General features: G+C 40.3%; 2 protein-coding genes across 9 annotated transcripts in view; both read left to right on the top strand.

The window, feature by feature from the left end:
• The window catches only part of PDSS2 (decaprenyl diphosphate synthase subunit 2), a 175,507-nt gene extending 168,026 nt beyond the window's left edge, over positions 1 to 7,481 (top strand). For 2 of the 4 annotated variants that reach the window (XM_030556056.1, XM_030556055.1), the window contains one exon: positions 5,736 to 7,481. In XM_030556056.1, coding sequence (XP_030411916.1) covers positions 5,736 to 5,894 — 159 coding nt within the window. In that variant the 3' untranslated portion in view covers positions 5,895 to 7,481. The other 2 variants (XR_003999556.1, XM_030556058.1) reach the window with 2 other exon arrangements.
• Positions 7,482 to 19,753: 12,272 nt separating this feature from the next.
• Positions 19,754 to 23,001, top strand: part of BEND3 (BEN domain containing 3) — a 29,533-nt gene continuing 26,285 nt past the window's right edge. For 3 of the 5 annotated variants that reach the window (XM_030556049.1, XM_030556046.1, XM_030556051.1), the window contains exon 1: positions 20,249 to 20,446. The gene's annotated coding sequence lies outside the window, so the exon portion shown is untranslated. Of the gene's footprint in view, positions 19,841 to 20,248; positions 20,447 to 23,001 lie in introns of those variants that run through there. The other 2 variants (XM_030556047.1, XM_030556048.1) reach the window with 2 other exon arrangements.

The following is a 23,001-nucleotide window of genomic DNA, read 5'->3' as shown; positions in this document are numbered from 1 at the left end:
TGCAAAACGTATGTTAGCAAATATTGGGCAAGCTACACTTAGCCGTCCAATTCAAGTGACATCCTATTCTGTATACTACCAGGAAAGGCAAAGGAAAGTTTTTGATTGTAGCAGTTTATACATTATGAAGTGAGGCAATTAAAATAAATAAATGATTGTCCAGCTCCCATTTGGGGAGGAAAGAAGAGGAAGAGCTTAACCGTGTGTCAAGCCACAAAAAAGATCGAATATGTAACAGTTAATGCTGAAACATTCCGAGATGGTTGAAAAGCAAAAGGAGGGCAAGGTAGAAAATTAATCTAGAAAAAACATGCATAGGTGCCATTTCAAGGTACATTTTAGCAATCTAAATATCAATGTTTATTGAGGTAGAATGTTCCCACAAGAGAGAAAACAAATTTAGAAAAGCTAGCAAAGAACACTGGAAACACTTAATGCATTAGTCACTTGACCACTGATCAATTTAGGTTTGTTTTGTTTCCGCAAGTACCATACACCTCAGATGCAAACAGAATGTATTGGCTTAGTTCAGGATTAGTGGAAACTCATGATCTTTGAGGAACTCAGACCTGAACAGGAAATCTAATTACAGGATCGTTTTCCTTAGATATTGTTCACAGAATCTTCTCCGAACTTGTTTGCTGACATCTTGTCCCAGAAAATACATGAGATCATAATTAACTGAGTTTGACAAGAAAACAAATGTTAGGACCTTAATATTTTCTTTTCATAAAGCTATTTAGTTTAATTCAAAAGTTTTCTTGAACTTTAGACTTTACATTGTTACTCAGAGTAAAAGAACAAAATATTCACATCTCCATACAGTCTCTCTCCCAAAGCTGGGAGAAGTCTGTTCCTCCACATGAGTCTGGTTGGGTCGGAATATTTACCAGCAGTCTTTTCTCCTAGAAGTCCTGCCCCTTACTTAAAAGTGGACCTTTCTAAACATTACAAAAGAAATAATTAAGGGGAAAATCTTTCAATAAACTTGATAGGCTCTGGATCATCCCCGCCTGCTGGAATACTTATGATCCTTTCTCCTGCAAATGATTTTCTGGTTCTCCAGTGTCAGCAATTTTTTAATAAAAAATTATTATTTTTTTTAGACTTTTTGCATAAGCTCTTCCTTCCAAGAGGAATCCAACATATTGCTCTGGGTCGCCCACGACGTCCCCTACATTTTGTGCTGTGGCTGACAGCTTTCCTAATCTCTTTTTTAAAATTTCACTTTACATATGCCAGTTTTATCTTGAATAGACATTTTTACAGGGAGGACTGTGTGGCTTGAGTGACTGGAATAAGGAATATTGATTTTTTTTTTCACCACTAGATCACTGGTTCAAATCCAACTGAATCTGATAATATCCAAAGGTGGTTGCCATCTGATAACTGGCCAGTGCCCTATGTGAAATGAACTGCCAGTTTCAAAAGTCTATTTCTCACTATGTGAAACAACTATCATCACAACTAGCACACTTTTGACAAGTCATCAGAGAGGCGGGCATTGTTAAAATTGTTAGTCCCAATGTTGAATATCCCTTACATTTTAAATGTGCCCTAATGCTGAAAAAACTAATGCTACAAAGTGAAAGTAACAATGATTAGCATTTCATCTTCTGTGAAGAATGACCTACTGATAACATTACATTTCCACTACATGCATCTGAGGAAGTGGGTATTCACCGATGAAAGCTCTTGCTCCAAAACGTCTATTAGTGTATAAGATGCCACAGGATTCTTTGCTGCTTCTACTGATAACAGTGTTTGCTTGGTATCCTGGATTTCACATGTATTCCACTCAAGTACAGAATTGTTGTAGTTTCAAAATCTTGCTAGCTCATAAGAATACAGTTGGCGGGCACTGTAAGGTAAAGCCCATGGTTAATCAAAACGTACTTGTTTTGGTCCATACAGATGTCTTTGTGACACCTGGCTATCCTGACATCATGACTTTGGATGGAGCAAATCTCAAATCTACCCTGCCTGACAAGAAGCAGAAATCCAACCTGATCCATTTAACCTGCATTCCAAATGATCTCCTTTTCCTTCTGGTTTCTTAACCAGGGGCTGAAAGGGGGATAGGATATGAATAGCACTGACATTGGTGACTGGGGGTAAAGGATGAACCAGCATGGAGTCCAGTTGTGGAGACTAGCTGGAAGGTAATACTGGTGGCACTGTGAGTTGAACAGGAAGTGGAAGGCAGGTGGTCTGCCAGGAGAAAGGGGATTATGGGGTATTGCTCTCTTTAAAAGAAGTAAACAAATGGGGTTCTTCTATGAGGAAAATAGGAAGGAAGGTTATTTATTCTCAGTGCCTTGTTGTGCATTGAGGATAAGTTAACTTGGGCAGGTTTTTTTAAATTATTATTTTTCTAATGAACACACACAGCCATCTACAGAAATAACACTTTGGGCTTTTTGAGCTCATTAGATCGCAAATGAAGCAGTCAAGCTTGGTCAGTATGTGGGTACCTCTAAGGAAAACCCAAGGTGCTGAGAAAGTAATTCTGGCAATTCAGTGGGTGGCACTCTTTCCTTCAAATCTGTTTTAAACCATTATCCTAACATGGTGTTCTGGAACACTGAGCTGTCTTTTTGGTGAGATTTAAAGGTGGGATCCCTTCTGTTTGTGATCTTAAAGATCTTGTGGCACCTCTTGGAAGAGTAGAATAGGGGCACTAGCCCCAATGCCTGGGCAATATCCAGTTTAGGTAATTGCATTTTATATATCTAAAGTTTCCCCAGTAGTTTTAATGCAATGGATACAATATTCACTTCCAGTCCTATTCTGTAGTTCAGTGTTTGGTTGTGCTGTGTGCTCTTACAGTGTTGAGTATCACTGCAAAGATTCCTGTTTTTCAGTAGTGAGTGAAGAGATCCTATGACTAGAGAGAGAAAATATTCCATATAAAGAAATATGACAAAGATTTGTATTTTTAATTTGGAAAGGAAGTTAACGAGAAGGAACATGATAGAAGCATACAAAATAATGAATAGCACACAGAAGGAAAATTGGCCACTTCTATTTATCCCGTCTCATAATATCGGAAACTCCTGTTTTCCCATAATACAAAATTGAAAGACATTAAATTTAAAACTGATAAAAAGAAGTTGGAACTCCTTGCTGCAAGTCACTGTTGAGGCCAGAGATTAGTGTTTATATGAATAACAGATATTCCTAAGAATTTTTAAAAGTTCTTAAGGACTATAAGCCATCCTCTTTCATCTTGGCCCCATGAGCCAAATAACTGATGGGGGTAAGAAGAAACTTACCCAATGAGCTGGTTATGCTGTTATTACCCCATCTGGGGTTTCTTTCACCTTCTGGGGCATCTGGTAGTGGATGGGTCTGATCTGGTATGTAATTCTTATGTGAGTAGTTTGTAATAAGCTTGGTATTCTTTTGGTTGCAAGGCACTGTATACATATAAAGTAATTATACATGGCATGCCTTTGAATGGGTGGAGTTTTCACTCTGCCTTTAACAATGTGCAGACCCTATGTTAGTTTCCAAACTCTCCTCCTTTCTGGGGTTTGGCTTTATTAGTACCCGAAAACCAATAATAGAATGTAAACCTCAAACTAAGCTTCCTCTCTGAGCTTGACTCTCCCTAAAGTTTCCCTGCAGGATTTCTTCTTTCTGGTCCACTGTTGCCAGCAATCTCCTTCTGCATCTCTGATATCCTGGATAGTGTTGATAAGCTTCAGTAAGTCAACACAACTTTAGCATCATCATGCAAATTCTAACACCTGCTCATAGGCTGAGTCAACCGAAGAACCCTTCTATCCTGTTAAAATTACTCTTTCTCACTAGAGACTCCATCCATTCGTCATAACTGTGGATATGTGGATGATTTACACATATTGGAAAAGGTGTTGAATAAACAGTACAGTGCACTTCTGCTTCAGGAGAAGTACTTCTCCAAAGCACAGTACATGAAAACGCTAACTTAAGTGGGAAATACATTTTTTATGAACTGGGATTTGAGCACTAAAGTACTATAATATGCTTTCAATTGATTTCATTCTCAAATACATACAATGAATCCACTTTAGTAGGTATTTAGATAAGAAAAGTCAATCATTTATATATAAATACAACTGCCTATATAAAATGGATGACTTACAGTTCTGGTTCTCAAATATTTCCATATCATTTAAACTAGATGTGTTAATGTTATATTGATGTAAGTAATATTGAATAGAAGTGATTTGTGGTGATGTGTACTGTAATATATTGCAGTAAAATTTCCTTTAAAAGATTTATTTTGCATAATAATTTTAGATACAATATTAATATGTATTTAATAAAAGCTCTGTATTTGATAGGTTGATCCAATGACAATGAGACACTACCATTAAACCATGTAGAATACATTAAAGATTGTGAAGCATTCAGATACTGCGGGGATGGGGGCCATATAAATACCTAAAGGTACGTCCACTGCAATTAGACACACAGCTGACTCGGGTGAAGGGGCTGTTTAATTGCTGTGAAGACCTTCAGGGTTAGGCTGGAGCCCAGGCTGTCGGACCCTGCAAGGTGAGAGGGTCCCAGAGCTTGGTCTGCAGCCTGAGCCTGAATGTCTACACCACAGTTAAATAGCCCATCAGCCAGAGTCAGCTGGCATGGGCCAGCTGCAGGTGACTAATTGAAGTGTAGACATACCCTAAGTCAAATAGATAAGAGACCTGGGTTTGATTCCTGTCCTTTCACTCATCCAGCTGTTGGATTGGGATTTCTGTGAAGATTACATATTAAAGGCAATCAAACAATAAAAATTTGTATAAATATAGTTTCACCTTTTTCTGGTGATGCTCTCAGGATGCTCTTCATCATAAAAACAATTTAAAATACATTTTAACATAAGACCGCTTTAAAGAACTTCCACAAAATTTAAAGTCTCATAAAGAGCATACAAATGTTGCCTGACATTCTACCCAAGTTTTGCACTTCTCTCCAGCAGTTTGCCAGAAAATGTCTATTATTCCATGGAAACTTTTCCTATTTAATACGATGCAAATTGGAGCTGTATTCCATCCTCAAAGTCACCATCCCTACTGAGTGCATTGAGTTTGCATGGTAGAATTGATGGCAGACTTGGGTTTAAGTTGCATTTTACTGAGGTAATTTGCTGTTGTCCACTGTAACGAATTTTAACATATGAGCAAACAGAGCAATATTAATAAAATATATAAAAGATGGAGACATGAGTGCATATCCTCCTTAGTCTGCTTACAAGAAATCTGGAATTATATATTTATGAACGATGAAAGTATGTATTTATAAAATATATAATATATATCAAATATGAAAATGTGTATTTATAAATCCATTTGGACCTGTGATACCCACATTTGGAGTATAAGAAAATAAGTGCTTGGTGAACATGTTGGCTTATATATTATACAAAAATTTTCTGGTTAGGGACAGGTCCAGATATGTGTAAACCTCCTGTCTTTGTTGCGTGCATGTTGTAAGTCTTAGCATTTTGAATTATCAGGAAGTAGTGTTATAGTTTAAATTGATTGAGGTTTTATTGTAGTTAGGAGCTGAAGGTAGAGCAGCTTAATATTTGCGAATCGTATGAGAGCTTTTCTGAGTGATTTGATTTTAGCTGCCCTCCTTACCTCAAGGTAATGGAAATACTGAATTCTTACTGTTATCTTTAGAAATAATTGTATATGGAGTATAGTCAAAACTGATTTTATTATGCATGTGTTTTCTAACAGTTGCAAGAAGCAATCAAGGCTGGCAAAGGTGTGACTTCAGCTATTGACCTATGTCATTACCATGGAAACAGAGCACTGGAGGCCCTGGAGTGCTTCCCTCCCTCTGAGGCCAGATCTGCTTTAGAAAACATGGTTTATGCTGTGACCAGATTTTCATGAGATATTCAAAAAATAAACTGTTGTTCATTTGAAGAAAACAACTATATGGATAGTGGCTGGGACAAGGGAAAAATATCCTGTATTTTTAAAAGAACTAAATTTGTTAGTTGCTTTTTTTTTTTGATCGTTTACTGCATTGCTGAATGAACATGCATTCTTTGGAACTGCTATAAACAAAATTAGAGGGAAAAGATCAAACAGTTTTCACTTGTCATGCCAGAAGCATATTTGAGGCTGCACCAGTAGAAATAATTAATGAGACTCACTTCTGTGACCTCAGCAAATGGACAGGAAATAAGTCCTTATTGATTGGACATAGCCAGGGATGGCGCCAATGTGGTGGCCTGTGGTTTTCCTGCTCTAGAGAGGACGGGGGGGCCTGAAGCTGCAGGTGTCAGGAGAAACACTTTCTAAAATTGCCAGAGAGAGGACTGTTTAAGTCAAGAATTAATGTACCAATTTATCAACACGAAGGGCAGTTCAGTGAATTAATGAGGAAAAATCCTTTATCTGTCTACATGCAGTTATGTCTCCTCACACTGTTTTTATGTATTCAAATGTAAAATTACTCTGTGCCTAATGATTTCAATATTTGAGAAACTTGCTGAGAATGTGTGTCAAGCATGGTAAGTAGGAGCCTTAAAATATTTAATCAAATATTAACTTGGCTCTGTAAAGAGAATCGATTGCCTATGTTTTTATACTGTATATATAAAATACTTTGCTCTGGCTCAAAGATGAGGTTTTCAATGCTTTTAGGAAAAAAATCTTTCCTCCAGATCAAGTAATTTGTTTCAACGCAATCTTACCCTAAATAATTTCCCAGATTTATGTGACACTTGTTTTCACTTCAGTCAAATAAATGTGAATTTATAATGTTCAGCATCAATCTTTTGGCAGAAAGGAGTGTGGAATAGTCTTCTGTTAGCACAGGTTTTTTACTCTTCTAAATAAATATATAGTACGTGAGAAGTTTTTTTTAACCTTAGTGTGTCGGATTTTAAATCCAATTACAGAAAGAATATAAGGTATATCAGAAGTCTGCAATTTGACACTGTCTCTAGTTTGTTCATAGGAGATGATTTTTGTGGTTTGCATGCATGCAATCTGAGAACTTCGTTGACAAGAAGGCTGAGTTTACATAAATGATCTAGATTGAGACTCAGCTACCTTTCTTCCTTCTGTGGTGTAATTACATCCCAATCTGGAGACAGCTAGCACAGCAAACAGATTTCATTACATCGCTCACTCAAACATTAAGTGGAGTTATTTCTGTTAAATTTTGCTCCTCCTCCTACCAAAAAAAAGTAAGGTGTCACAAAGCTTTCTTTTTTTTTTATCATGGACCAGCATATTGCATTCAGCTGAAAGAAAATATAAAGCTACATATGTTAAAGCATTGTGTGGGTGGGTGGGTGTGTGCATGTATATAAGTTATATGCACACAGTGTACTTGCTACATCGATGTACTTCCTCAAAGTTATACAAGTGCAGTTTCAATGCCTTTGACAGTAAACTGAATTCTTAGAGCATTTTATTTTTCTTTTATTCTATTCAACTGTGTATAAATCATTATGTTTTGTAAGAGCCATATGTTGCTTTCTCCTTACCATGAACCTACTTTTTTTTTTTTTTTTTTATTCAAACACTTCATGGTAATTCAGGGGCTGATCCTGCAGGAAGCTGAGGGACTCCAGAGACATCCTGAGTCCTTTCAACACCCTTTGATTTCCACTGATGACACTCAGTAGCATGGAAGAAACAGGCAGCATATTACAGGACGGGGCATATGTTTCTTTTCCTGAAAGTACAACTTTTATCAATATCTCTTTCGGAAGACAAATAAGCAAAACCAAATAGTAGTGATATTGTAGACTTCATTGGTTGAATTGGTGAAAATGAACAATCTCATAATCTTCATAATATAGATCTATGATCTCTTCCAGTAACTAATTGAAAGCATGCTTTTGTTGTTGTTTTGGATCCTTCAGGGATACCCTACACTGAACCCTACAGGCAAAACATACGAACTATAGGACTGGAAGTGATAACCTCTTGGTCATCGAGTCAAGTTCCCTATCACAGGCAATCCAGTCATATAATCCTGTTCATAAATGTATCAAGCTCCCTTTTAAAGCTAGTTAGGTTGTTTGGCCTTACTACTCCTATTTAAAGGCTATTCCAGAACATCTTTCCTTTGATAATTTGAAACTTTGTTCTAATCTCCAGTCTAAATTTTATTCATGGCCAGTTTATATACACTTGTTCTTGTGCCAACATCGTTTTTTAGCTAACAAAGTGGGATCAAAATTCTAGAGGAAAAGGTTATTCAGAAAACAAGGATGTTACAGTACCAAGTTTATTCTGAAGGAGAAATCCATGACCCCTGGGTCCCTTAAATAGCTAATACAATTTATGGAATAGGTTAGGAAAGGATATTGTGAGAGTCTGGTGAAAAGACTGTCAGAGCTAACTACTTCTTGAAATACTTCTTCCTTTGAGCTGCTTGTTGATTGAGAGACTGCACAGGTCTTAGCTTTGTATTTCATTACACACGGTAAAGATGAAGTGTCTGGAAGCTTCTGAAGAGTACAATGGGCTCAAAACCAAACTTTTCTCTGACGTCAGGGCTGATGAGAGGAGGGGAAGGAGGGACAACTGAAGGGGCCCTGAGCTCAGGGGGTTCCCCAAAACAAATGTAACATCTGTGCAAATAAAATAAAGTGGGAGGGATTGGGGCCCCCAATGAACATGATGTACCCCCAAGTTTCTCTCAAAGTGTCTGTCTGAGGTTCAACTAGTTGATAAGCAGCAATAGCAATCAGTGATCTGACCCACTAGTGTCCTTGTTGGCAAATCTGTTGACAGCATAATTACAAACCACAGCCCTTTTGCATCTGTGAAAAGGAAGCACAATCTGCTAAAAGAAAGAAAAAAATGGAGGGACTATCACAGAGCAAGTCCTGCCCTGTCTAACATTTGGTCTAAGTTAAAAGGGGGAAGGTGACCTTTTATTTTATTTATTAAAAAAAACAAACCCCAAAAACTGGAGTACCATGTGCTCCACTCATTCTGCCTGACTTTAGGCACTGGTTGATCAAAGGTGTGTTCAGTGCAAACAGGCCCAATCAGCTCAGAACCACTGGAAATCCTTCATGTGAAGTGGAAGGGAAAATAATTAGGAGAAGACAACCCTCTCCCCAACAACAGCTAGAGGGAGATTCCCCATTCCAACATCCTCCTCACAAGGCTGGGGAAGAGAAAGAGTTCACAGCTCGCCCTCCCTCAGCCACCAGGATGGGAGCAGTTGGGGAGGAGGATGGTCTCCCAGCCTCCTCAAAGAAGTGCCATTTTATGGTTCCATTAGAACAATAACTTGCCAATTGGATAGCAACTTCTATCCAGTGATCACAAGCATTAAAGAACTAATCTTCACAGCCTTGCAGTAAGTAGCTGTCCCCATTTTACAGGTGGAGAAACAGACCTAGAAGTTAACTGGCTTGCACTAGGTTGAACATATGTTGAACAGTACTGGTCCCAGTACAGACACCAGTAGTTACCTTTCCAGTTGGAAAACTTAGAAATAACCTATGTAGATGAACTAGATAAAACATAATTAGCCCATAGACTTTAAATTATAAAAAAAAAATTTGTGACACAATTAAGAAATTGGCAACTGATAGCAGAGGCTTCATACCATCCCTGTCTTGTGTCTTCAAGCATTTGTGGTTTTGCCTGATTCTACCCAGAGCTCCCTTAAACTTGCATCAGAAATCAGTGACATCTTCTGTATTAGCCAGAGGAATGCTTTGAGTCTCTCAAGTGTAGGAGATTCCTTCTCTTCTCTACCTGTTTTAAATGGAGATTTGTATTCCTTCATTTCCTGTGTTACCATCTTCAGAATGTTCTTTATCAGAGTTTAACTGTGGAGGTGAAAAAAGAAACAGACTTACCTTTTCTCACTCCTTCAAAACAGAACCAGAGGCAGCATGCCACCTTAGTATTTACCTAATTATGGGAAAATAGAACAATCAGAAGGAGAAATGTACAACTCTATTTGCATGATGAAATTGCTGCAGTTACTATACAGTGAATGAACCATTTTTCAATATATTTTAGGGGATTGTGGTCCTTAGTTAATAAATAGAGTGATGGGGGAAGTGCCCCAGTAATAATTTTAATAAACTTAATTTCTCAATTAAATATAGCCCTTAAAAAATGTGGTTTTGTTTCCAGTACAAAAGTTTAAGATAAGCTTTCATATTTCACGGAGCTCCTTGACTTCAGGTCAGAAGAACAGCTCTGTGAAGTTCAAAAACTTCTCTTCCACCAACAGAAGTTAATCCAATAAAAGGTATTACCTCACCCAGCCTGCGTGTCGTTCCTTTTCATATCCTGAATACAATATTTTACAACTAGATGGTTGTTTCTTTTGGCATCTTGTGGCAAAATACTCCAGATGAGATATTCAGATTTAATTAAAAGCATGTACTGGATGCTGTCATATACAAAGGACTAATTAGCAAAAATCTGAAACAGTTAGGGATAGCAAAGAGAATGATCCACACCCACATAATGGCATGAATACCTGTGTTTTAGAGAGCTTTACTTATCAGGTTTTCTGTAGACTGGTTTCTGCAAAGCAAGGGACATGATTAGGAAATGAACCATTTCCCATCTTGGCTCGTTTTGATGAAAGTTCTCCAACTTGCACATTGTGTCTGAGCATTTCTTCATTCATAGCATGTGCATAACATAAACTGCTTTCTGTTTGCAGCATTTCAGCTGTACTATTTATAATCTAGTTAAACAATGCCAACTAGAAGTGATTTCATATGCAAATCACTAGCAATAATTTTGTACAATTAAACTTAGTTGCTTGCATCATTATGTTCAGCACCAGCATAAAAAAAATGGATGTAGTGGGAGAACATTATTAAAAAAATGTGCGTTTTGTCTGCATTAATCAGACAGACTTTTCTCCAGCTTATCAAACAATTTTTTGTTTTGTGGGAAAGTAAACTTCTTACATTTTTTAAAGTACATGGATAACAGAACTTATGAATGTATCTTCCCCCAACACACATACTATATCCATACTTAGTAGAGTTTTTTTATATCTATGCACACTGATATAAAGTATATTAAGTTTCAGCAAAATATACTTTTTCAGGATTATCTGAGCTATTTAAAACTGGGGAATGGATAAGAATAGGTGTATTCTCAACAGTAGTGTCAGTACTAATATTGCTTAAAGTTAGAGCTGGTCAGAAACATTTTTTGACAAATTTTCATGAAAAATAGTTCAATTTTCCAACCAGCTGTATTAAATATAATTTGCTTAATAGCATTAGTTACAGTTCTGTCTAGTTTTCTATTATAAACCCATGTTTTCACTGCTCATAACTTTTTTGGAAGTATATTTTGGCTGAAATTCTCATTGGCCTTGCTCCAAAAGTGATTTTTTGTTTTTGAAGTTGGGTAAAATCTGTTCACTTTTTTTAGACATGAGGTTGAGAAAATCATACTTTTTTACTGCCAAAATATTTTTTAAAAAATTTTAATTTGTAAAAAAAATTGCAAGTCAACACTCTGGGTTATCACTAAAAATTAATCTTCAATTTACCAGAATAAATTAATTTTAACAAATGAAGTGTTTAAACTTAAAATGTTTTGTTAAATTAGTATGAAACTATACTGTAAGACTAAGAGGAGTTATTAATTTCTTAGGGAATTTCCTAAAAGAGAAAAATATTTTCTCCCTCTTCCTACTGTTGATCTTTTTCCTATTTGTGTTCTGTTTCATTGTTTCCATATTTACAGAGCTCTGTGCAGCCTGGTAATCAGATAACAGAGTACTGAATGTCTATTTTATATTACAACCATTTGATACATCCCATGAAAGGTTTTCATTTGAATACTCTACCCTGAAACTTCTTGTGAACATTATTTCTGCCATAACTAGGTAAAAAATAAAATGCTACTTTCATATATCCATTTTCCCACCTGTGCATGTACTATTGCCCTCTCCTGGAAGGAATAGTAGACCTGTACAAGTGGTTGCAGCCTAGAGATATCAGCCTTCCTACTAGTGTGAATGTTTTATTGGTCACCACTAGAATTGAAGTACTTCTATAAAATTATTTTAAACTGGCCAGGTGCTTTTCAGCAATGTAGTTCACTGCCACATGGAAGAAATGTTTTGAGACCAATCCAAGGACACTTGGTCCTTTAGGTTAGAATCTTAGTTGTAAGAATGCCTTTGGACACTGTGTGGTTAGAATATGGATTTAAATGTTAGAAAGAAGAGAACGCTGTTTACACTTCCTGGAAGATCTGGACAAGTCGGAGACAAAGGGCTTAACAAGGTACAGTTACCAACTTTGTATTGCTTACATGGTTTTAAACAGAAGATCTTTATGGAGGGAGCAAACGTTCTGGTCATTCATAAAGCTGATTATGCATAGCTAGCATGCTGACTCTGGATTCAAGTGAGCATTATTGCTTTTTACAGCAAAGCTATGGGGTAGCATCAGTTACGATCTCTACAATAGGACAGTTGTTGGCTGAACTAAAACATGGTACAGAGGATTCTCCAAATTTCATTGCCAAGAGATTAAAGGAAGCTTGTGTTTTCCACGTTTAAAACTGCTTAGGTTTATCAGTATTTAACAGTTATGGGTGCAGCTGACACACAAGTTACTGCTGAGGTAATGTGAGAAATAGACATTGGTCCTTAAACCTTTCACTGGATTTCTTACTCCATTATAAAACAGTTTTCATTTATATTCAGTTCCTTCTTTATTGAAGTTTTGACTAGTGACTCTGATTTTCCTAGCTTTAAATCAAATCCAGCTTCAGCTAGTACCCATCTCTTATAAATCCAAGTTCAAGTCATTAATCTCCAGTGCTGTTTCAGGGTAGAAACACTTCCATCCCCAATAATTATTCATCATAACATAAGAACAGCCATATTGGGTCAGACCAATGGTCTGATTAGCCCAGTATCCTGTCTCTGAAAGTGGCCAGAGCCAGATCCGCCTGAGGGAATGAACAGCAGGATAATTTCAAATGATCCATCCCATCATCCAGTCCCAGCTTCTGGCAATTGGAGGTTTAGGGGCACTCAGAACATAGGGTGGCATCTCTGACTATCTTAGTTAATAGCCATTGATGGACCTATCCTTCATGAATTTATCTAATTCTTTTATGCTTCAGAACATCCCCTGGCAACAAATTCCACAGGTTGACTGTGCATTGAATGAAGAAGTAATTTCTTTTGTTTGCTGCCTGCTAATTTCATTGAATGACCTCTAATTCTTATGTGAAGGGGTAAATAACACTTTCTCCACACCATTCATGATTTTATAGACCTCTATCGTATCCCCCTTAGGTACTTCTTTTCTAAGATGAGCAGTTCCGGTCTTTTTAATTTCTCTTTGTATGGAAGATGTTCCATCTCCCTAATCATTTCCATTGCCCTTCTTTGCACCTTTTCTAATTCTAACAGAGAATACAGTGGAGAACCCCATACCCAAGCAATTATTTTTAGGTGACATATCTGAGGAATTGTCCCAGATTGAGGTGTAATTAGAGGAGGTTGTGGAACAAATTGATAAATTAAACAGTAATAAGTCACCAGGACCAGATGGTATTCACCCAAGGTTCTGAAGGAACTCAAATGTTAAATTGTAGAACTACCAACTCTGGTATGTAACCTATCATTTAAATCAATCTCTTTACCAGATGACTGGAGGGTAGTTAATGTAACACCTATGTTTTTAAAAAAGATTCCAGAGATGATCCTGGCAATTACAGGCTGGTAAATCAAACTTCAAAACCAGGCAAATTGGTTGAAACTATAATAAAAAAATTATCAGACACATAAACACAGTAGGTTGCTGAAGAGTCAATGTGACCTTTTGAAAAGGGAAATCATGCCTCACTAATCCATTAGAGTCTTTTGAGGGCATCAACAAGCATATGGACAACAGTGATCCAGTTGATATAGTGTTCTTGGGCTGTCAGACAACATCCCTCACCAAAGGCTCTTATGCAAAGTAAGCAGTCATTAGATAAGAGGGAAGATCCTCTCAAGGATCAATAACTGGTTAAAAGATAGGACACAAAGGATAGGAATAAATGGTCAGTTTTCCGAATGGAAAGGTAAATACTGGTGTCTGTACTGGGACCAGTACTGTTCAACATATTCATAAATGATCTGGAAAAAGGGGCAAATAGTGAAGTGGCACAATTTGTAGATTATACAAAACTACTCAAGATAGTTAAGTTCAAAGCAGACTGCAAAAAGTTACAAAGGGGTCTCACAAAACTGGGTGACAGGGCAACAAAATGGGAGATGAAATTCAATGTTGTAATGCACATTGGAAAACATAATCCCAACTATACATATAAAACTATGGGGTCTAATTTAGCTGTTACCACTCAAGAAAGAGGTCTTGGAGTCATTGTAGATAGTTCTCTGAAAAGATCCACTCAGTGTCCAGCAGCAGTCAAAAAAGCAAATAGAATGTTGGGAATCATTAGGAAGGGGATGGATAATAAGACAGAAAATATCATATTGCTTCTATATAAATCCATTGTACGCACACATCTTGAATACTGTGTGCATCTCTGATCACCTCATCTCAAAAAAAAATCATTTGGAATTGGAAAAGGTACAGAAAAAGGCAAAAAAATTATTAGGGGTATGGAGCAGATTCCATACTGGGAGAGATTTGTAAGACTGGAACTTTTCAGGTTGGAAAAGAGACAACTAAGGGTCAGGTATGATAGAGGTCTATAAAATCATGACTGGTGTGGAGAAAGTAAATAAGGAAGTGTTTTTTAATCCTCATAACACAAGAACTAGGGGTCAGAAAATGAAATTTAAGAGTCAACAGGTTTAAAAGACAAAAGGAAGTATTTCTTCACACAATGCACTGTCAACCTATGGAATTCTTTAACAGGATGTGAAGATCAACACTATAACAGGATTCAAAAAAGAACTAAGTATGTTCTTGGAGGATAGGTCCATCAATGGCTATTAGCCAAGATGGGCAGGGATGCAAAACCATGCTCTGAAGTGTCCCTAGCTTCTGTTTGCCCAAATATGGGAATGGGTGACATGGGATGGATCACTTGATGATGACTTGTTGGCCACTGTAGAAAGACAGGATACTGCAATAGATGGACCATTGGTCTGATGCAGTATGGCCATTCTTACCTTGCTTGTGTCAATTATAGTTCTTGCTTATGTAACCAGTTGAGTGTGCGTACATATCACCCTCTTTGCCTAATCCACAGAGGATGTGAATCTGTTACAGGTCTTAGCTAGGTGACCTTTTATTTCTGGAAGTCCCTTTTTTAATCTCTGGTGTTCTGTAGGTTTTCTTAACCTTCCTATGGGATTTGATAAAGAGTTACATCCCTGCTATGGAGTTCTGTAGGACAGCTCAAAAATCTGTAGGTAAAAATCTATATTAAACTCTTTAGATAGAGTCTCACCTATGTCAAATATGTGTGAGGCACAGCTGAGTGAAGAGGCCTCAAAAGAGCCATTTTTGACTCCCCATTTTTGCACCAGTCCAGCCCCTAGTGTGGTTAAAGCAGCCTCATGGCTGCTCTATAGTGTTATCTAGCTATGTCTTCAAAAGCCTGGTATAGTACTGTAATGCTCCAATCATGCCCCCTTTCTGCCACCTACACTGGTTCTATACCCATGTGGGAGGACTGCCCACAGAAAAATTCGTACCTGGACACATTTATTGACTTATGGATCCTTCCTGCCAGTGGACTGGCATAAAGGGGCCATAGCTTAGGGTAGAATCTGGCTCCTATAGTTTGTTAGAGTAAATTTGTGTAGAACCTTATTAGTTTCATTCTTATTAAATTCTATAGGACTTTTAGACAGGGATGCTTCCTACCTTCAAGCCACTTTGAGCAAATATTAAACTAGGTATTAGATTCCAGCAGTTTTTGTTCACATCTTTACAGCTGTAACCTAGTTTCAGTTGGGGCAAGTGACAAGTACTGCATTGTTTACACTTAACCTTGATAACGAGTTTTCCTTTAAAGTTCACAGCAGAATGGATTTTTTTTCCCCCGTGCTGAATTGGAATTTTCCAGTGCGCCATAGTGTCACAGAGTAGCTTTTGAGCCAAAGGCATGAAACAAAAAAGTGCACATCTGAATAAGTAACTTGTGTAGCACATGTTCAGATGGTGGGGAAAAAAACGGGATGTGACTGTCTGGGAAGTCAATCTAAACTTGCTATCTGCACTGCCTGGAGACAGCGTGCTTAGTGTTGTTTCTGAAACAACATGATCATGCTCCTGAATACCTAGCTTAGGCCTTCAGGTCTCCTCCTAGGTTTGAGTTCCCCAGTAGCTGCAGTGCCTACGGCCAGCACCATATAGAGTAGAAATGAGATGGAATTCAAATTGGCAAGCATTTTCTCAAGGGCTTTGAAATTGAGTTTGGGATTGCACTGGTTGGCTTTTTCCCTTCTCTTTCCCTTTACTAAATCCCACTATGTAAAGCATTCAAGTAAAATTAGACTGAGGCTACAACACTGCTTAACAGCTGTGACAGGTGTTAAAACATTTAACCCTTTATCAGCATTTAGCTATACAGTACTGAATAGATAAATCCCACAGGACTTGGCCTAATTTTATAGTGATAATACAGTACAGTAAATATAAGACCCTGAATAAAATTCTCTGGAACAGCTCTTTATCTTGAACCACTGTTTAGAACTGTCCACTGTAGGGAATTTGTCTTGTTGATAATGTACTCTACATTCTAGTGATTTATCAGAGGAGCTCACAGGTAATCTGTGCTGTAGGGGGTCTTATAAACAGTAGCCTGTAAATAGTTAATTTGAAGGGGTTTATTGCTTTTTCCCCCTCTTTATTATCTGTTGTGATTATTCATAGAATCTGTCACTGTAAATCTGTTAGCAGCTTGAGCTTCAAGAGATTTTGGCAGAGTTGTGCAATTGCAGGGAAGAAATCGCAAAGAAATATTTTACAAGCAAGCCCCAAAATCTGTTACTCTGTTTTAAGACTTCAAAAATCTAAATATGTCATTAAGATGGGCAATATTTTTAGTAACTGTTTTACTCCTTAGATCTACTGCTTAGCATGTGACTGTTCTTTAAAACTGAACACTATAGCCTTAATTCTAAAGGTCAGTATGTATTTTAGTGATTAAGTGAATTCTGAGTAGTTTGACTTACAGAGGATTTTGGTTTTTGTGAAAATAAAATGATGTATTATGTTGAAATTTCTTTTCACTAGGTTACAAACAAATTGTAATTTTGGGCTTAACTCCTAACTCTGGGCAGTGCTGAGCTCACGGTATTTTACCTCGGATTTATTAATCAATGAAGCACTCCTTGTACTTTGTCACTTTCTGTTTTGCAGCCTTTAATTTTGTTTGCCCTGTATCTTGTTACAAAAATTATTGCCTATTGCTATGGTTTTATGTGTATTTTTATAATAAAGTAACAAGCGTGACATCATTGATCCTGCTCTTTGGAAAAAAGACAAATCATATAAATGATGACTTTATAAAATGAAACACACTCTTCTAAGTAAAAGGAAAATCCTATTAACAAGCATTGTAGGACACCTTCCACTCCTATCAACAGGACCAAAGACCCTATCCTATCTAAAGAAAACACACATAAAAGGTGTCAGGCTTGATATCTTACTAATGTCATAGGGTCACTAAATCCTGGGAGACATTTCACGAAAACAAGTAGCAGGGGTAGCCATGTTAGTCTGGATCTACATGCATCTGACGAAGTGGGTATTCACCCATAAAAGCTCATGCTCCAAAACGTCGGTTGATCTATAAGGTGCCACAGGATTCTTTGCTGCTTTCATGAAAACAGCTCTTTCGATCTACTTCAAATAGCACACAGTTCTGCAGGGTTGGAAATTCATATTTTACACACATTAAATAACTTCTGCAAATTTTGGACCGTGGGAAAGTTTTTGCTCTCCGTTCCCACCTCCCCCTTTTAAAAGCAAGGAAATGTAGGAATTGCGGAGAAATATCGGACATGTTCTAAGATACTGCAAATGTCTCTTTTGTCAATATTTTGTTTTTTTTTTAAACATTCCTGGCAATGTGTAGTTAAAGTTTGGGAAAATTATAATGTATACAGGTACTTAAGACAGAAACGATGCGATTTCTATTAACTGTAAGTCATTGCAGCCCCCTTCCGACCAAAGCTGAAGCAACTGAAAAAATCCTAATTCAAACGACGAATGCTTGAAGGTGTTACGTGATTAAACTGCTAAACACTTCAGCTTTTAACGTGAATAAATGTAAATGTTTTTAAAGAATCAAGTGTTTTAATGAAATTGCACAGTCTGAAATTAAACTGCATAATAGCCTTTCTAGATTTGCAGAAGGTAATTCAGAAAATACCCGTTCTCTGAGGTTATTCATAGAAGAGAGGCATACTAAGTGTAGCTTTTATATAATTTCAAGGCATCATTAAAACTGGTTTCTTTAACTAGGTGATTTCCTTTCATGACAACTTGTCCAAAATGCGATTTTTGTGGGCTTTGGCTGTATACCGTATTTATGTACAAATGTCATCAAGTTCAGAGCGGATGCAGCCCTGTGTGAATCTCGTCATACTTTTCTTATGGATTGTTCAAACAATCATAATTGGATCTGGATGTTAGTCACAGTTACGACTTTGGCAGGGGAGCTTATTTAAATATTTTAAAGGCATGTTCTGTGCGAAACTAAGTATATCCATTCTTAATTCTTAAAATAGGAAGCATGAAAGTGACCGTGATCTTAGATACCGTAAATGAAGCAAGTACATATAAATTTTCATTTCCTGGGAGCAGGGTTCAGAGGATGTATTTTATGCATAGAGGGAAACCCGGCTTCGATGTTTAAACTGAGTCAATCCAATTCTGATTTTCACAGATTACCCCAGAAAAGTGCCACTTCCTTAAAGTGTAAAGCCCCAACCGTGTCAAAATGCTTGTTAGTGCTTCATTGGACTGTAGTTTAGCGTAAGGAGTGCGGCCAGCCATGGGTTTGTGCTGTACCTAACAAAGGAGGCCTCTAGTTGCTACCGTAACCCGATGATGAGTGTGTTATAGAACAGCCAGCAGAGCGGGCTTGGGTCAGGTGTGAGGGGGGGCGGGGGGAGCCTCCGCCGACCCACCGAGATCGAGTATGTGGGGAAAGTTGTTACAAATGAGCGCTCAGGGCTGCAGGGAAGCGCACGTGCGCTTTGGCCCGGGAGGCTCGGGCTGGTTTTCACTCCAGGCCAGTTTCCACACGCCAAGTGGCGTGGAACTGTGCGGGAGCAGCCAGGCACCAGCCCCGCCGTTTGTGGCCAAAGCTCCCGAGCCCACTAGTGCCCGTTAACTTCATGTGCATCACGCCGGGGCCGGCCCGCCCGGGCTCCCACCCGCGGTACTCGGGGCTCGGTCCCGCCGACTGGGGCCGGGTTTTGCCGCTGAGGCCGGCAGGGGCAGGCTGCTAGCCCCGCTCCGGGTGGTGGATCCCCACCCGCCGCGAAAGGTGTCGCTGCTCTTTGCTCCTGACGGGGGAAGCGGCTTGGCCCCTGCCCCGAGCCCGCCCGGCTGCACGTGTCTGCACCGGGGCCGGAGAGATCGGCGGCTCCCCCAGCCGACAGGCAGCGGGGACGGGGCGGCCGTCGCGCGGGGGCGGGTATTTCCACGGGCGGTGCCCCCCCTCGGCAGCAGGATCCCGCGGGCGGGCGGGGCGCGGGGTCCCCAGTGGGAGCGGGTGGCGCTGGCCGCGGCTCTGTGTCCTTGTGCGGAAATGACACACGGTCCCGTCACGTCACGCGAGAGCGCAGCGCGCGGACCCTCGCACACAAAGAGCGGGGGGGAACCCGGGCACCAGCGCCGCCGCCGCTCCCGGCCCCGCCGCGACCCCAGGTGAGTGTGCCCGGGCCCGGCCCCGGCCCGCTCCCTGCTACCCCCGCAGAGCACCGCGGGCGGCCCCGGAGAGGGGGCAGCAGGCCCCAGCCCCCACCCTCCAGTCCCGCTCGGGTCCCGGCCGCTTCTCCCCGCCCCGGGGCCCTTTGTTGGCTGCGCTCGGGACATGGCTACAGCGCGATGGCTCGTGGCAACGCTCAGGGCGCGCGCGCGGCAGCGGCCTGGGCGACTCCATCTCCGGAGCGCGCGGGAGGCGGGGGAGGGGGAAGGGAGAGTGGAACGGTCACGCCGTCACCCCACCTTCCCCGGACATATAGATCCGTCCGGGCAGCGGTCGCACCGGAAGCCGCCACTGCCGCGCGCGCCGGGCGAGTCGTGGGTTTTCACCGCCGCGTGCGCAGGGGGAACGAACGGGGCTGCGGCTGCCTCCGCCCCGGGGCGGGGTTTCCCTACAGCCCGCCCTGCGGGGCGGCGCGCACGTGGCGGGAGGTGAAGCCCCGAGGAACCGGAGTCCCCGCGCGGGCAGCTGCCCCCCCCATTCCCGCTCCCATGGGCGCGTGCAGGGAGCCGGTTCCCCAGGCCGGAGACCCGGGGCTGCCCCTGCAGGTACCGCCCCGCACTCCTGCCTGCGCTCGGGGCCAAGCCGGGCTCACCCCACCCTCCCCCGCGTCCCGGTCCCCGCAGCCGGGCCTGGCCAGCCGTCTCCCCAGCTGCCGCAGCCTGTCCCCGCCCTCCGGGGTGCCCGGCCGCGTCCCTGCCACAAGCCGCGTCGGTGTCTCCCGCTGCCGCTGAGCCAACTCGCTCCAGCCTTGCGGCCCCTGGCAGCCCGGCTCTGCTCAGGCTCTGTGCTTTGTCCTGCCCTCTCCCTATCCGCGGTCAGGGGCCCCGATTCCCGCCTCCTGCCCAGCTTCAAGGCAACATGAGTGCCCCCGTGCGGCTCCCTGAGCGGGACCAGCAGATGGGGTTAAGGTTAATCCCCATTGTAGAGGAGGCCCTGCCCCCTGTAGCACTACCAGGATGTGCTAGCATAACCCCCTAGTGTAGACGCAGGCAGCGATGGAAGGATTTAGCTGCGGTTGTAGGAGCCCCCATCCCAGAGCAGTGGTCGCTAGGGCGTACAAGAATTCTTCCATTGATCTTGCTGTCTCTGCACCAGGATTAGGGTGCTGTAGGTACACTCTGGGGTGTGCATTTTTCACACCCCTGAGCCTGGCCGCTATATTAATATAGATATTAAATGTAGACCAGGTCCCCTAGTTTATCTACTCTCTCCTTCAAATGTGTTTTCAGGATCCATTTTTAGGTAGTGCCTGCAATAAGTTAACCAGCTACATTTAATGGGATAAAGAAGTAATTGGGGATTGCCGATAATTATTTTAAAAGGTCAAATTAAGTAAAACACTTAAAATATTTTGTTTAATCCCTCTCCATCATCCTCTGTATGTATACTGTTTTAAATTGTAAACTGTTCATGTCAAGGTCTGTGTCTTCTTGTGTGGATAGGACTTACCACATTATTACCAGAATGATAATAGTAAATGTAGAATCCATAACAATAATATTTTGTTTCTTTGAGCGGTTTTGCACTGACTAAATTAGGTGCTAGCATGCTGACAATCATGAATGCTACTAGGTTTTAACGCCTCCAGTTGTATATTGATTTATTCAGGTTCTATATCATTGCCAATAAATATAAGACTACATTTTCATAATTAGACCCCCTACAAATCTGTGGATATCCACTTTATATCTGCAGATCATTTTTGAGGATTGAGGATCAGATGCAAATCTAGTTATCTTCTCAATGACCACTTAGAACTCTTTAGCAATAGAATGGAAATCTCATCCCCCAGAAGAAGCAAAGTTCAAGGGGCAGTCCCTGAGCTGGTGTAAATTGGTGTAGCTCCATTGAAGCCAACAGTGCTATGTTGATTTACATCAGCTGAGGATCTTGCTCCTAGTCTGTAATATGGTGGAAATGTGGCTAGAGGATCTGCTACTACATAGATAACCCTCTTCTTCCCCCCTCGCCCCTTGGGGTGAAGAAATAAGGATAGGGCAGATGGTCTGTCTTTTTCCCACTCCTCTACCTAGTGCCTAGGCCAGCTGCTCAGGCTGGACAGTTGACTCTGAATTTGTCTGAGTGAATATGTGCTAACATATACCTGTTTTGCAATATGCAATTATATTTTTAATGTATTATATGTATTACACCAATATCTTGGTTTTAAAAATATAAAACCAAGATTTTTTTTTAAAGTAGAATAAACTGCCCAATACAGTGCTGGAAACTTTCGGATGCAACTGGTGCCAAAAGAGATGGTTAACACTTTTATAAATGCTGTTCCTGCAGTGGTGCTGAACATCATTTATTCTTGTCTAATTAAACTAAGTTGAGCACTGGCCCAGCTGCTTACCTCATGTTGCTAACAGGTCATTTTGGCAGGTCCAGTGGGTAAAATGAGAGGACAATTAAATATAGTTTGAAGAAGACACCACAGCTCCTTTTTTCAGGGAAGCAGGAATACAGAGGTTCAAGACAGAGACTAAAATAAAATTGGAGACAACTTGTCTAAAAGAATCTTGCTGCTTTTCTCAGGAAAAAGACTGCCTAAATGGAAAGCCAAATTGTGGTTAGCATGTTGCTGGAAATAAATATGTCTAGCGCATTGAGCGCTTGAAGATGAAGTTGTCATTTGACAACATTTTAGGAAGAGGCAATGGCAATGCAACTTGTGGGGAAATTTTCTCTGGCTGAGAGGACAGATTTTTTTTTTAACTGCATCTGTAGATGTAACTAAAAATAAAAACAAATTGAAAGCATGCCCTATAAGTCCTATTGGCAAGATGCCACTTTTAGAGACCAGTTTCTGTGGAGCCGGGAGGCTGCCAGTATTCCACAGGACAGCAAACGAGGCTTTTAATCTGCATAAAGTATTGGTACGCTTTTTGTCCATGAGGTTAACACTTTGATTTTGTCTCCCAGTGTTTTAAAAACAAAAAAGGTGGTGTGTTAAAAGCTTTTATCATGTACTTAATATTGTAGCATTGGAATAGGTTTGTATTATGCAATATGTTGTCCAAGACATTTAATTTTGAGTAGCACTTTTAGATATTCAAAATAATAAAAAAATCCAACATTAGATTATTAACAACATCTT

Source organism: Gopherus evgoodei, chromosome 3 (genome assembly GCF_007399415.2).
Source record: "Gopherus evgoodei ecotype Sinaloan lineage chromosome 3, rGopEvg1_v1.p, whole genome shotgun sequence".
Taxonomy (NCBI): domain Eukaryota; kingdom Metazoa; phylum Chordata; order Testudines; family Testudinidae; genus Gopherus; species Gopherus evgoodei.
Note: the sequence above shows the minus strand (reverse complement) of the source record. Positions and strands in the feature narration are given on the sequence as shown.